Source organism: Perognathus longimembris, chromosome 7 (assembly GCF_023159225.1).
Source record: "Perognathus longimembris pacificus isolate PPM17 chromosome 7, ASM2315922v1, whole genome shotgun sequence".
NCBI classification, from domain to species: Eukaryota; Metazoa; Chordata; class Mammalia; order Rodentia; family Heteromyidae; genus Perognathus; species Perognathus longimembris.
Genome location: NC_063167.1, coordinates 24,274,751 through 24,290,811, shown reverse-complemented (window position 1 = coordinate 24,290,811; position 16,061 = coordinate 24,274,751). Strand labels below are relative to the sequence as shown.

Genomic DNA, 16,061 nt, shown 5'->3' with positions numbered 1-16,061 from the left:
GTCCTGGGGCACTGTCCCTGGCTTCTTTTTGCTCAAGGCTAGCACTCTACCACTTGAGCCACAGTACCACTTCTGTCTTTTTCTATATATGTGGTGCGGAAGAATCGGACTCAGGGCTTCATGTATACGAGGCGAGCACTTTACCACTAGGCCTTATTCCTAGCCCTCTTTTATTTTTTTAAAATATGAGATGCTAGACAATGTGTGGATTTTTAAAACTAAAATTAGTTGACTTTTAAGAAAATAACAATTCAGGTACTGGTGGCTTGTATCTGTAATCTTAGCTACACAGTAGTAGGCTGAGAATCTTATTTTCAGTTAACCACTAAAAAGCTGAAAGTGAAGCTATGGCTCAAGTGGTAGAACTGAGGGAGAGCACCTAGGTCCTGAGTTCAAACTCTAGTACCCGCTCAAGAAAATAAAGAAAAAGAAAATAACAATGTTCAGAAGGCCTTAGGTTTAACTTCCATCTACCACCACCATCCCCACACACAGAAGAACATCAGAGTTTTTGGAGAACTATGTAATGCCAGACTCAAATAGTAAAAATGGATTTTTCTGTTCTTTTTAATGATATTTACCCAGTGTTATGAAGAGCACCTTGCCTTGTGTCCTGTGCACTGTGTAAACAATCATTTAGCTTTCTTTTGCTTAAGAGTAAAAACTCAAGTTCCACCTGTCTTAAGTTCCAAAGTCTTAAGGTTTGGCCCTGAGTTTATTATCACTGTTATTAAGCACTCACTGTGGATCTATGGGCCGTAAATTCTGGAAGACTCTTCATTTTTCACTAGGGAGTGGGCTCATGAGCTTTTTGTCACTGTAACAAAATCATCTAAAGAAAACAATTTAAAGGAGGAAAGATTTATTTTGGCATGCAGTTTCAGAGGTTTCAATCCATACTTGGCTGGTTCGGTTGTTTTTAGATGCATGGCAAAGCACAAAACTCATGGTAGAAGGAAATCTGCTCATTTCATGGCAGGAGAGAGAGAGAGCGAGCAAGAGAGAGAGAGAGCACCACTGAAAGGTCTGGGGACCGCCTGCACCTTTCTAAGGCATGTCCCAGATGACCTTCTTCCTCTAACTTAGGCCTTACCTTTTAGTTTCTACTACCTTTCAATAATGCTATGAAATTACGAATCCACTTTGAGGTCAGCACTGGCAAAAGTTTGCAAGATTCTGTTACCCAAAATGAACCAGTCAATGGGTAATCCTAGGTACACAGGAGGCAGAAGTTGGAGGATTAAGATCTGGTCAAAAAACAGGAGATGTTATTTGACAAATAACTAAAAAAGCTGGGGGCATGAAGAGACCCTGAGTTCAAGCCCTAGTCCTGCCCCCCCAAAAATATTATTATTCAAAATTATTAATTTTATTTTTCCCTAGTACTCTTAAACTTTGTCTTCACCAACTAACAAGCCAAATTTCTGGAATGACAACTCTTTTCTAGACTGTAATGCTTGTTAAGAGATAGAATTTGTTAAATAATATGGTTCTAGGATGCTTCTATCTTGAAATTCTAAACTGGTCACAGAATCATAGCTCTCTAAGAATTGGAATCAAAGAAACAAAGCACATATAACAAAATCAAGAGTATGTACAGAAAACATTTTTCCCTTCCATTAATGAATGTACTCACCCCCACTTTTTCCATAGCATTTTTTTTTTGGTCAGTCCTGGGCCTTGGACTCAGGGCCTGAGCACTGTCCCTGGCTTCTTCCCACTCAAGGCTAGCACTTCACCTCTTGAGCCACAGCGCCGCTTCTTGGCCGTTTTCTGTATATGTGGTGCTGGGGAATCGAACCTAGGGCCTCGTGTATCCGAGGCAGGCACTCTTGCCACTAGGCTATATCCCCAGCCCCATAGCATTTTTTTTTTTTTTTTTTTGCCAGTCCTGGGCCGTGGACTCAGGGCCTGAGCACTGTCCCTGGCTTCTTTTTGCTCAAGGTAAGCACTCTGCCACTTGAGCCACAGCACTACTTCTGGCCATTTTCTATATATGTGGTGCTAAGGAATTGAACCCAGGGCTTCATGTATATGAGGCAAGCACTCTTGCCACTAGGTCATATTCCCAGACCTTACTTATGTCTGACCACAGTGGAATGCCAAGTCTTTTTGCTTTTGCAGAGTTATTTCCTTTGTTTCTCTGAGAAGTGACATAGGTAATTGGCTGGGAGAACAGACTCTCAACTAGGATCTTCTGGGTTTGAATCTTGGCTGTGTTATTTCCTACTTACTATATGCTCTTGAGCAAGTTACTTACCTCTCTATTTCCTGATCAGTAATGTGAATGTAATAGCACCTTGCCTCATAGAATAGCTGTGAAGAGAAAAGATACATAATTAAAGTAGTACTCCATATTATCATGAGACTTAAGTATGTACTATTAATCCTAATGATCAGACGTCTACCCTTACTTACCATCATTAAGACAACCCTACTAAAACTTTCAGTAACTGGACCTAGATCTCTTTTATCTACTGGTGAGCTGACCGTATCTCTCACTGATATGTGGGCTGACCTGTATTATACTGAGACAGCCCATGGGCCAACACCCTGGTGCTGTGTGCATAGCTTGACAGGCATTGAACCAACCTACTTAATCCTGCCCATTTCAACTATCAGGTATTTTGCAACAGGTGGTTTGAAGTGTTTTTGTCTTTCTGGTGTGCTGGGAATGAAATGCCAAGGTGACTGAAATATGAGGGGATGCTTCCTCCTAGATCTATTTAGTAATTGCTCAAGTAGGGTAGGGCATGATCTCCTCTCAGAAGTGACAGCCCCACACCCACACATCTTGTGGAGACTATAGTGGTACTTTTGCTTTGTTATCCAAACAGACTTAATCCTTCTGTTCACATTGTACTTAGCCTTCAGTGTTTTCAGTTCTATTGGTGATTTGTTCATGTTTGCCAAAGAGGAGGTGTGTGGTCTTGATGTTATGAAGATCTGGGTTTTGATGTGAACCATACCATTTCTGCTTCTGCACCATTGGGCTTTCTGTTATCTGCTGCATGCCTTAACTTCCTTATTTGTAAAATGAGGCTAATAAGTAGAAATGGTGGTTAAAGCATTTAGCAAAGCACCTAGCATGAGTGGGCATTCAATAAATGGTAACTGTTTTCAAACCGTTGGAGTAGCTGTTTTTTCACTCTTAAGAAGTGATGGAGAAGAAGGACAGGAACAATTTCTAAGTGTCTTCTACATACCTGGTGTTTTTCTAGGCACTTGACTGATTGCATTTGTTTATCCTTTGGTTTCTGTGTGGGTGTGGTAGTTCTCTCCCCATTTTTGCAAATGAGGAAGCAAACCAAGTCATTTGCTTAAACATTTCATATGACACAATAGATGGATCCAGTAAAACAGCCTGCTCTCTATTTTCTTCAAGTAAAAAAAGATGGATTTATTGGGGAAGCAAAAAGTATACTGACACAGCCCAGACTCCGGAGCTGGGACCACAGGTTATAAAGCCAAATACCGCATCCTCAAGCCTGCCACTCGCAGGTGGCCAATGAGGTTACAACACTTACAGAGCATCCCAGGCCACACGCAGGTGGCCAATGAGGTTACAATCTGCCTCATAACAACTGTTTGAACCAACCTATCATTTTAGTTAGACTTTGCACATGGATCCAGTAAAACAGCCTGCTATTTTCTTCAAAAAACAAAAATAAAACAAAAAACTACAAAACAACCCTAAGGCTCCCCACCCCCCCAGCACTTCGTCGACACTTTTTTTTTTTTTTTTTTGCCAGTCCTGTGCCTTGGGGCTCAGGGCCTGAACACTGTCCCTGGCTTCTTTTTGCTCAAGGCTAGCACTCTACCTCTTGAGCCACAGCACCACTCCGGCTTTTTCTGTTTATGTGGTACTGGGGAATTGAACCCAGGGCTTCATGCATGCTAGGCAAGCACTCTACTGCTAAGCCACATTCCCAGCCCAGCACCCTGACTCTTTTAAAGTGCCAACCAAGAGAGATGGACAAGAATGCACTCAGAATTCAGAGAAATGCTTGCTAAGGAATAGTGTGGTTGAGTTGGCTTTAGAAAGAGAAGGGAGGGGGCTGGGTATATGGCCTAGTGGCAAGAGTGCCTGCCTCATATACATGAGGCCCTGGGTTCGGTTCCCCAGCACCACATATACAGAAAATGGCCAGAAGTGGTGCTGTGGCTCAAGTGGCAGAGTGCTAGCCTTGAGCAAAAGGAAGCCAGGGACAGTGCTCGGGCCCTGAGTCCAAGCTCCAGGACTGGCCAAAAAAAAAAAAGAAAGAGAAGGGAGGAGTTGAACTTGTCTGGGCTTGAGCAAAGGGAACAATTTCTATGTGGATGAGGAGGGTGGCATGAGTGGGAAACCTGCCTTTTTTAGATTGGGCTGTCTGACAGGTGGGTGAATGAGAGAGTAAAGCCAATGTGCAAAGGGCCTCCAGGCATGCCAGTTGAGCCAGTTTAGACTTTAACCTGTGGGCAGTGATGTAACACTGAAAGTTTTAGAGTAGAGCGGGATGAAGTCCAAGTTTAATGTGGCCAAGTCCAGAGACTCAACTGGAGGAGTAGAAGGAAAGATTTCATTCTTGGGGAGAAATAGGAAGATCTTTGAGGCAATGGCCTAGATTACAGGAGCTGTGAGAATGAAGAGACACTTGGCTGACTCTCTTTGGTGGTCCAAGAAAAGGGGTGAGTGGAGGGCAGGGTTGTAAAACTGGCTTTTGCAAGGATAAGGGTGCTGGTGATAACTGGGAGAGACCAGGGACAGGGCCCAGAAGCGGAGTCATAGTTTTTACCTGGGACCCTCCCATGTATAGAAATGTCTTGTAGAAATGCCCAGAAGACAGTGGAGAGCCACTCTCAGGCAGAGCTGGAGAGCTCTATTTACAGTGAACTGCAATGGCTGGCAGTCTTTTCATAGAGGAGGAGGAACAAGGCCTAGATCTGGGGGATAGGAAATAAGCTCAATTGTTTGGGGCTGGGAATGTGGTTTAGAGGTAGAGTGCTTGCCTAGCATGCACGAAGGTCTGTGTTTGAGTCCTCAGTGCTACATAAACAGAAAAAGCCAGAAGTGGTGCTGTGGCTCAGGTGGTGGAGTGCTAGCCAGGAAGCTCAGGGACAGTGACCAGGCTCTAAGTTCAACCCCCAGGACTGGCAAAAAAAGAGAAAGAAATTGTTTGCCTACAAGCATACAGTCCTGAGTTTATCCTCAGCACTGCAAAAATAAAAATGACAACAGCAAAAAAAACCTTAGACCTACCTGGCACTGGTGGCTCACTCCTGTAATCCTAAGTACTCAAGAGGCTGAGGTCTGAGAATCAAGGTTCCAAGCCGACAGAAAAGTCCGAGGGACTCTTATCTCCAACTAACTACCAGAAAACTAAAAGTGGAGCTGTGGCTCAAAGTAGTAGATTGCTAGTCTTGAGCAAAAGTGCTCAGAGACAGTGCCCAGGCCTTGAGTTCAAGCTCTATAACTGACAAAAATAAATAAAAGTTAAAAAAAAAACCTTAGACCTGCACTGTCTAGTGTGGTAGCCAGTAGCTGTTACATGTGGCTGTTTAAGATTTAATTTAGGTAAAATAAAAAAAAATAGTTTTCTGTTTGCTCTAGCAAATATATTTTAGGTATTCAAGTGTGGCTAGGGGTCACTGTATCCTTGAGTGCGATTATAGAATATTCTGTTTTCAAAAAAATGATACTTGTTAGGCACTGGTAGTTCATGCTTAATCCTAGCTACTTAGGAGACATCTGATGATGGCAATTTCAAGCCAGCCCAGATCTGAGGATTGCAGTTAGAAGCCAGTGCAGGTAGAAAAGTCCAGGAGACTCTTAGATCCATTTAACCAGCAAAAAGCCAGAAGTGGAGGTGCAGGTCAAGTAGTAGAGCACGAGCCTTGACATCTCAAGGCCCTGAGTTCAATATTGGCACGCGCACATATGCACACACATACAGAATCAATTTCTCTCTCTCTCTCTCTCTCTCCCTCTCTCTCCCCCTCTCCCTCTCTCCCCTTGCCCTGAACTTGACATATAAAATGCTATCCTTGAAAAGAATGGACCTGAAAGGAAAAAAAAAAGGATGAATTTAATATGGGATATTATTGGCAACTTTCAATGGAAACAGTGTTTTCCAGTACCATGTTTATAGGAGACAGTCATTATCCACGATGACTATTTGCTGTATCTAAAGTCAGTTCCTAGAAGAAAGCCTAAATAAAGAAAAACAATAACAAAATGCAGCACTGGTCTAGATCTTGAGGACAACTTAAAAAAGCTAAGGGGCCCAGAACAGGAAATGGAACAAAAGGTGAGATAGAAGGAACAGGGAACTAAGAAATAATGCTACTTCTCAGACATTTTATAAAAGAAAGATTTTTTTTATTATTATTGTTCTAGTACTAGGACTTGAACTTGGGGCCTCTTCCTTTTTGCTCAGCTTTTCCACTCATTGCTGGTATTCTGCCACTTGAGCACATCTCCTATTCTAGCTTTTTCTGGTAAATTCAAGGTAAGTGTCTCTGGAACTTGTCTGTTGAGGCTGGCTTCTAACTCAGATCCTCAGGTCACAGGCTTCTGAGTAGATAGGGTTATAAACCCGAGTCACTGGTGCTCAGGAAAAATGGGGCTTTTTAATTTTGGTTTGTGGCTTTCCTTTTGTGAAAAAGCTCAGATCCCATATCCATGGTAGGTTTGGCTTCAAAATACTGAACTTGAGACTTTGCTTCCTGTCTGTGTTTTGCACTTCTGGGCTTTTAGCAGGCTTGGTTTGGCTTGTAAGTGCTTTTAGACTAGGAGTGAGGGATCGCCTTCTCATGGGAGAAGATAACGACCATGGGAGGAAGATACCATTATTTTTGTTCAGTTGAGGAAGCAGAAGCTTGGAGAAGTTAGGTAGACTTGCTCAAGGTAATGTAGCCAGTAAGAGGGCCAGAAGTCTAAGTCTGACTCCAAAGCCTATCCTGTGTCTGTACATAAAACAAGATATTGTAGCTAACTTTGAAAGTACATATAAGCAAAAAGAAAGGTAAATCCTTCCACTGAGAAATGACTGGCTAGAGTCTTCCTCCCTCCCTCCCTCCCTCCCTCTCTCCCTCCCTACTGGGGTTTGAGTTCAGAGCCTCTCGTCTGCTAGGCTCCCACATACCACTTGAGCCATATCTCTAGCCCTGCTTTTTGGGGGGGGGAGTCAGTCATGGGATTTGAACTCAGGGCCTGGTTGCTGTCCTAAACTTATTTGCTCAAGGCTAGTGCTCTACTACTTGAACCACAGCTCTACTTCCTGTTTTCTGGTGGTTAATTGGAAATAAGAGTCTCACAGACTTTTCTGCCTGGGCTGGCTTCAAACTTCTATCCTCAAATCTCAGCCTCCTGAGTAGCTAGGATTATAGACATAAGCCACCAGCTCCCGCTGACAGCCTTGATTGTTGTATAACAAACTACTTTTGAGGGAACCAAGTAGGATTCCATCACTCTACCTTAATTCCTTTTGAGAATACCATCATCAATGACCTATTTACCTCCCCATAGGTCCCATCTCTTAGAGGTTCTATCATCTCTCAACATTTGCCTCACAGGACTCTGCTTCCATGGAACCTTTGGGGGACAAACCACATCCAAACCATAGCAATAAGCATGTGTCCCTATAAGTATCTGAGTAATTTATAAATGTGGGGTATATGTGCCTACATTTGTACTCCACTCCTTTCCAATGCATACAGTTGTATCAGCTCATGCTCACTGCTACCATCTTCAATGCCTTCTTGGCCATTTAGATTCCAAAGAGCTCAGAATGCTTAGAAGAATTTTAAGATTGGCCCAAACTCAATTTGGCAGTAAGACTTGCTTTTTACTAATAGAAGACTATTTATAAACTTTATTTATCCAAGTGTTGCTATATATAGGTTGTACTGTGCCTCATACTCTAGGAGGATTGTAATAACACATGGTGTAGGTAATACATTATGGCTCTAAAATCCCCCAGCTTCAGAATTACAACATACGTTTGGCTTAAAGGGCCTTTCAGATTAGGGATTGTGGGGCTATACTAAGATTGCTTCTCACCCCCTAGCTAAGAGGGAACCTCAAGAGTCAACGCTATCTATTCAGCAAGGCATATGAGAGAGGTCTTGATTTTTTGAGCTGTACAGTGCAAAGCAGACAGACAAGTTGTAAAACAGGTCATTTCTGCCCCTTTTGTATCCAGATCAAGCTACAGTTACTGTGATTGACAAGTAGGAAGGTTCTTCCTGGGACATGCCTTTAGTTATAGACAGGAGAGGTATCACAGGTGATGCAGCCAGAAGTCATCATTAAGAAATGGCCTGGATATGGGAAGAAATTTAAGGACATTTATTCAATATTCATTTATTGACTGCGGTATATGCCTTGTCTTGTGACAAGCCAGGGACCATAGCGAATAATAAACAAACAAAATACCAATCCCTGCTCCCAAGTAGCTTAATGGTCTAGCTGAAGAGGTAAGACAGATGAAAAATAGTTGAGCTCAGTTAGGATGCACTCAGTTATGATGAATGCTTGGGAGAAAGTAAGCACTGTGTAAGTGAGAATATAAGAAGAAGCCCAGTGTAGTGGTCCATGCCTGTAATCCCAGCACTTGAGAGGCTGATGCAGGAGTATTGCAAGTTCTAGACAAGCCTGGACTAGATAGTGAGACCTTTTCTCAAAAAACACACATATATACGTATATATATATATATATATATACATATATATGTATATGCACACACGTATATACACACGTGTGTATATATATTTGGAGAGGGCCAGAGATGGCTTTATGGAAATGACTCCTGAGTGGGTTGTGAAATTGAAATTGAAAGATGAGTTTGCAGTTCACCATATGGTGATAGCCAGCAGGGGAATCATGGTGCTATGCAATAGTAAATTTAGTAGTGATTCTGACAACCAGATTCTGTGCCAGATTCTGGAGAGAAGAGCTTCTAAGAAGACCATCTTGTGGTTGGAACCACTAGGCTTCGTGCCTTGAAGTTCTCATCCATAGAGTTGTGAATGAAGACATTCTAGTCTTGCTAGACCAAGTCCAGGGGGAGAGTCCATGTGAGAGCCCTGGCAAGATGCAGATCTGCAAGGCAGTTTTCCTATCGGCATATTACCCACCATGGACTGAAGCAGAATCCACAGGGACACACCACTTGTCTCCAGATGGCCCTTCAATCTGACAGGAAATAAAAAGCAAAAATCCCAAGGTAGTGCTTAGAAATCCCTAATATGCTTAAACAGAGCACTTACTCAAAATTCCCTAGGTTGAAAACACACATAAATATCTGCCTTTGCCTGTTACAAAGCCCCATGAGCTTATTTATGTTAAACAGCCACCTTGTGTTTTTTTTTTTTTGTTGTTGTTGTTCATGAGGTTTGAACTCAGCCTGGGTGCTGTCCCTGAGCTGTTTCCACTCAAGGCTAGTGGTCTATCACTTAAGCCACAGCTCCACTTCCAGTTTTCTGGTGGTTAATTAGAGATAAAAGTCTCTCCTGCCCCAGCTCACTTTGAACCATGATCCTCAGATCTCAGCCTCCTGAGTAGCTAGGATTGTTGACATGAACCACTGGCGTGCAGCTGAAGAACCTACTTTATAGATGGAAAGAAAAAAGGAGATAAGTTATCAGATCTGATGGGAAGACAGTGATAGAGTAGGACTTCAACTTAAGTTTCCAGGTACTTTGATGCAGGGAACATATTGAGAACCAGCTATGGGGCTGGGAATGTGGCTTAGTGGTAGAGTGCTTGCCTTGCATGCACAAAGCCCTGGGGTCTATTCCTCAGCATCACATAAACAGAAAAAGCCAGAAGTGGCACTGTGGCTCAAGTGGTGGAGTACTAGCCTTGAGCAAAAAGAAGCTCAGGGACAGTGCCTAGATGGAGTTCAAGCCCCAGGACTGGAAAAAAGAAAAGAAAGAAAAATGTCTGTGTGCTAGGTCCTGTCCCTGTCCCTGCATCTCAAGCATGGAGAACACCATTCCCTGCCTCATAGGGCTTACATCTTTGTGGGAATGACATCCAATAATATATACATATATGCATTATATATGGTTTATTATAAATGTAAGATTTGATACCAAATGGTACTAAGAGGAAAAAGTTTTAAGGCAAAGATGTGGTTCCTAAGCTGTGTTGTGAGGCACCCAGAGCTCTGCAGTGATACTCATAGAGGCACTGTGGGAAACTTAAATTTCTCAGGATAAATCCAGATCAGCTGAACACTAGCCAAACTCCTAGCTCTGAGTAGTTCCCAGGTCAGTAGGTCAACAGTAGATGATGCTTCTTGCCTTCTTTTTGATGAGATCATTGCAGACCTGGATTTTTTTTGGTGATGGAAAACAATCTCTTACTCAAGATGCTTAGGACTGGAAGTTTTCCAGATTGTTGATTCTTTAAAAAAAGAAAGATTTTGGAATGTTTACACATATGAGATATCTGGGATCAAAGCTCAAATCTAAGCATGACATAAAGTCTTTGTTTCATATACATAGCTTCATGGTAATTTTTTACATTATTTTTTAATTTTTTTTGTAATTTATTTATTAATTAAACACAAATTTTTTGACAAGGTGTTGTGCAAAAAGGGTACAGTTACATAGTAGGGCAGTGTGTACATTTCTTGTGATATCTTACACCCTGTTTTTCTTTCCCTTCCCTGGGTCAGGTAGACATATATACAATACACAATGTACCAAGAACATATACAGTAGCCCCGTGGCCTATGCCCAAGAAAATTCGCCTAGGGCTTTAAATGTAATGTCGATATTAGACAATATGTCAACAGTAGTCTTTTTTTTTTTTTTTTTTGGCCAGTCCTGGGCCTTGGAATCAGGGCCTGAGCACTGTCCCTGGCTTCTTCCTGCTCAAGGCTAGCACTCCGCCACTTGAGCCACAGCGACGCTTCTGGCCGTTTTCTGTATATGTGGTGCTGGGGAATCGAACCTAGGGCCTCGTGTATCCGAGGCAGGCACTCTTGCCACTAGGCTATATCCCCAGCCCCTCAACAGTAGTCTTATATGAACGTACATACATAGCTTTTGAGCTATTGTATTCCACTGAGAGGTCAATTTTTGACCTTTATATGTTGAGTAGTTGTTTGGTTTTAGTTACATAATGTTGGGTCACTGTACATTATTTTTTTAAAAATAATTTGTGCATGGTACCAGTTCCTGGTGTGGAATTTTCCTCTTGTGTCATTCAGAACATTTTGGATTTTGGAGCATTTTAGATTAGAGATGTTCAACTTCTACCTGCATAAACCATGTGGAACATTGTATGTATGGCATCAAACCAGATTTTGAGATCGGAGAAGGTGTGCAATACTGCAGGCACGTGCTAGTGATGCTCATGGTTAAGAAGAGATGGACATATTTTCTTTCTTTTTTTTGTCAGTCATGGGGCTTGAACTCTGGGCTTGAGGGCTGTCCCTGAGTTCTTCAGCTCAACGTCAGTGCTCTACCACTTGAACCACAGCGCCACTTCCAGTTTTCTGTTGGTTAATTGGAGATAAGGGTCTCATGGACTTTTCTGCCCTGATTGGCCTTGAACTGGGATCCTCAGATCTCAGGCTCCTAAGTAGCTAGGATTACAGGTGTGAGCCACTGGTGCCTGGCAAAGAAATTAGAGGTTTGTTTTTTTCTTTTTGTCAGTTGTGGGGCTTGAACTCAGGGCCTGGGTGCTGTTCCTGAGCCTCTTTTTGCTCAAGGCTAGTCTTCTACCAGTTGAGCCACAGCTCCACTTCCAAGAGATGGAAATATTTTCAACTTGTATTGTGTGTTGTTTTTTTTAAATGGATGCCAAATTGTTGGGGAAAAATGTGTATATTTGGCTCTATTAGATAGAACTGTTATTTCTTTTGGCCTAGAGGTGTGTTGACAGAATTTTTGAGGGAATTGTGAACTGAGAAAGTTTAGGAACCTCTGGAGTAAGAGGATAAAGTGATGTGGTGGTGGACCATCTCATTGAGTATCAGAGTGAGCTTCTAATATTTGAACAAAGCCTTCGATGAAGCAAAGAAATGAGCGTGGTAGGGATCAGGAGGAAGCACTTTCCAGATAGAGGGATCAGCGTGGGCAAAGAGTTGGCAGTAAACTTGTCATACTTCTGGAACAGCAAGAAAGGAGGAGTGGCGGTACTGCTTGTTAAATCCTAAATGACTTAAAAGAATGGCATGTATTCAGGCTGGGTGTGATAGTGCATATGTAGCCCAGCTGCATAGGAGATGGAGGTGGACAGATCCCTTGAGCCAGGAGTTCACAGTCAGCTTGGGCAATATAGCCAGATTCCAACTCTTTATTATTGTTATTATTATTATTAGCCAGTCCTGGGGCTTGAACTCAGGACCTGAGCACTGTCCCTGGCTTCTTTTTGCTCAAGGTTAGCACTCTACCACTTACTTGAGCCACAGCTCCATTTCTGGCCATTTTCTATATTTGTAGTGCTGAGGAATTGAACCCTGGGCTTCATGTGTACGAGGCAAGCACTCTTGCCACAGGTCATATTCCCAGTGGAGTGCTGGGATTACAGTCATGAGACATTGGTGCCTAGCCCATACTGCTGTATTTTTAATATATTTTGTGAGATATGAAAATTATGATGCTCTACTCTCAGGGTCCATACATAGAACTTCATTGGTTTTATTGCTTTTATACTATAGTGGCAAAGTAGAACCATTGTGACAGAAACTATGTGGCTTGAAAATCCTAGGTCATCTACCCTCTGGCCCTTTAGAGAAAAATACTGTTGACTCCTGCTCACTGATAGATAGGAGTTAGCCCTAAAGCTCAGTGAGGGAGAGGAAGGTCAGTTTCTAATGGGACTTCTGCATAGCTGCACTGACTTGAATGTACTTGGAGTGTGTCATCACGGAGCTAGTGGCCAGATGACTGTAAGAGAAGTGGCTAGGTTCCATTCTGGGAAGAACCTTGGTGACTATAGGAAGAAGTTCAGGATAAATCCACCAGGAAGTCTTTGAAAGGCTTAATGCAGGGCAAAACTCAGTGTTCATGCCTATAATCCCAGCTGTTTAGGAGATGGGAAGGTGGAGATTGGGACGAGTTTCACAAGAGGCAACAACTTAATTCCCTATCCAAAAAAACATAACTAGGCAAAAAAGGTCTGAAGGTTTTGCTCAACTAGTAGAGTGCCTGCCTAGCAAGCTCAAGTCTCTGAGTTCAAACTTCAGTACCATTCACACACACAAAGTTTTCAAAGGATGTGGTCAGATTTACCTTTCCCCCCCAAAACCCTTCTGGTCATAGTGCAGAGGTTAGATTGGAGTAAGTGGAGAGAGATAAGAAGCAGAGAGACTAGTTAAGGCTGAAGTCATTTAAGGAAGATGTTGGTATCCTCCTCTACAGCAGTGACATTGATACATTGATTCCAGAGGCATTTGGGAATCAAAATTGAAAGGCTGCCATGTCTTACTCCATTAGGGTGCTATGACAAAATGCTACAGACTGGCTGGCGTATGAACAAGACATTTGCTTCTCATAGTCCTGGAGCCAGGGAATTCCAAGTCCAAGGTCCTATATTGTCTTGTTCAGGCCTGTTTCCTGATTTGCCAACGGTTGTATTTGTATGATAAAAGGAAAACTCTCTTCTCCTTAGCCCTTTATAAGGGCACTAATGCCATTCATGTGGGCTCCACCCTTACGACTTAACCACCTCTCAAAGGCCCCACCTCTTACTACCATCTCATTAGGACTTGAATTTCTACCTATGAAAGAGGAGGATGTAAATATTCAATCTATAGCATTTGGTGATTGATTGGAGATAATGAAGTATAACTATTTTTGTTTCAAATGCTTGAGTCTTCTTCCAAATTTCATTCTTGCTGGGCATCAATGACTCACACCTGTAGTCCTAGCTATTCAGGAGGCTGAGATCGGACAATCGTGGTTCCAAGCCAGCCTGGTCAAGAAATTCATTCTTCAATAAACTATTCAAAGAAAAGCTGGAAGTGGTGCTGTAGTTCAACTGGTAGAGTTCTTGCCTTGAGTAAAACAAAGCTTAGGGACAGCACCCAGGCCCAGAGTTTAAGCCCCACGATGGGCAAAAAAAAAAAAAGATTCTTTTTGATTCATGTGATGCCTGTTTGAGAAACCCATGTTTAGCAGTAGTCCTCAAAGCAAAATTCTCAAGCAGTGTTTCATGCCTCCAGTGTTCCTTCTCAATTTGTGTATTGATGTCACATCTTTCTCTGGCTTTTTCATGTTGTTCTCTGTTCATAGGAAATTTGGCTTTTAAGAAGCTAAGAAACTCTTGGCAGATTAATTTTCCTTTTTAGGTTTATCTTGGTTGAACAAATCTCCCTAAATATTTCTTTGTTGGCCTTTTGGCTTTCAGGGTAATTGGTCAGCAGTGACAACTGCTTCTTGTTCCCAAAGCCCTGGGTCCCTTTCCAGTTTGTGAGCTCTGACCTTTGCCTTTTTCTTCTTTGGAGCTGAAGTTTCACTTACAGAAGATGATAGTAAGATAATTATTTTGTTTTATAGAATGTGTTGTGTATTAAATTGCTTATTTCCATATCAGTTCATTTGAGCTTTACATTAACAATCATGTAGGAGGTAGAACAGGTCAAATTACTGACATTAAGGGAAGTTAGAGGGTTTGTTTAAAGTTATATGTCAGTAAATAATAAAGCAAATGATAAAACAGGTTTCTAGATTTTGAAGTCTTAATCTATCCTTCCTTCCTTCCTTCCTTTTTTTTTTTTTTTTTTTTTTTTTTTTTTTTGGTTGTGGGGCTTGAACTCAACTCAGGGCTAAGGCTCTGTTCCTGAGCTTTTTTGCTCAAGGCTACTGCTCTGCTACTTTGAGCCACAAGGCCACTTTTGGCTTCCTGGTGGTTAAGTGGAGATAAGAGTCTCATGGATTTTCCTGCCTGGTATGGCTTTGAACCATGCTTCTTAGATCTCAGCCTTCGGAGTAGCTTGGATTACAGGTGGTTGCACCGGTGCCCAGCTAAAGTCTTCGTTTTCTAATTTACACTCTATCTCTAAGGAAAGGAGATGGGCTAGCTAGAATAATTTATGTTTGCAGTAACAAAGACATCCAGGTAAGATGTTCTTCCTCCCTCTGTGTTTGTGTGATGGGATTTTACCTAGATGCCTGCATGAGTGTTGCAGTGCTTCTAAGCAATATATATGGACAGCCATCAATCCCCAGGCTACCATTTGAGAAGCTGTGTTCCGTACACTAAAGCGTGTTTAGAATGTCTCAATTCCTTCTTCTCTCTAGGTGGTGGCTCCAACTTTGACAGTGAAAGGCCAAATGGAAAAAGCCTGCTTATGAGCCAAAGTTCTGGGAGTCAGGATAAACCAGAAAACTTGTTCCCAAGGTAATGCAACTCTCCTTTTTTGTGTGTGTGTGTGTGTTTTTTTTTTTTTTTTTTTTTTGCCAGTCTTGGGGTTTGGACTCAAGGCCTGAGCACTGTCCCTGGCTTCTTTTTGTTCAAGGCTAGCACTCTACCACTTGAGCCACAGCACCACTTCTGGCTTTTTCTATATATGTGGTACTGAGGAATCGAACCCAGGGCTTCAGGTATGCAAGGCAAGCACTCTACCACTAGGCCATATTACCAGCCCCCTGCAACTCTTTTTTTTTTTTTTGGCCAGTCCTGGGCCTTGAACTCAGGGCCTGAGCACTGTTCCTGGCTTTCTTTTTTACTCAAGGCTTAGCATTCTGCCACTTGAGCCACAGCGCCACTTCTGACCATTTTCTATATATGTGGTGCTGAGGAATCAAACCTAGGGCTTCATGTATATGAGGTAAGCACTCTTGCCACTAGGCCATATTCCCAGCCCCCTGCAACTCTTTTTATACCTCTTCGGACTAAGACTCTCACCAGTAGAGAACTGTGACTACTACTGTGCATGGTGTAAGTTCTCCCAAGTAGTCTGGGCCTAAGACATGTTCCTAAAACCACCTGACATTCACTGAGCACTTACTGTGTATGGCAGGCACCATCTTCTTTCCTGGACCCATCCTTCCTCCTTCCCTCCCTCCTTCTCCTAGTAGAGTTTAAACTCTGGGTCTCCTACTTGCATTTGCTTGATTG

The 16,061-nt window shown here is 42.4% G+C and overlaps 1 protein-coding gene across 3 annotated transcripts in view; it reads left to right on the top strand.

Moving 5' to 3' along the window:
• Positions 1-16,061, top strand: part of Inpp5b (inositol polyphosphate-5-phosphatase B) — a 58,221-nt gene that overhangs the window by 18,023 nt on the left and 24,137 nt on the right. For 2 of the 3 annotated variants that reach the window (XM_048350935.1, XM_048350937.1), the window contains one exon: positions 15,242-15,341. In XM_048350935.1, coding sequence (XP_048206892.1) covers positions 15,242-15,341 — 100 coding nt within the window. Of the gene's footprint in view, positions 1-4,283; positions 4,669-15,241; positions 15,342-16,061 lie in introns of those variants that run through there. The other variant, XM_048350936.1, reaches the window with a different exon arrangement.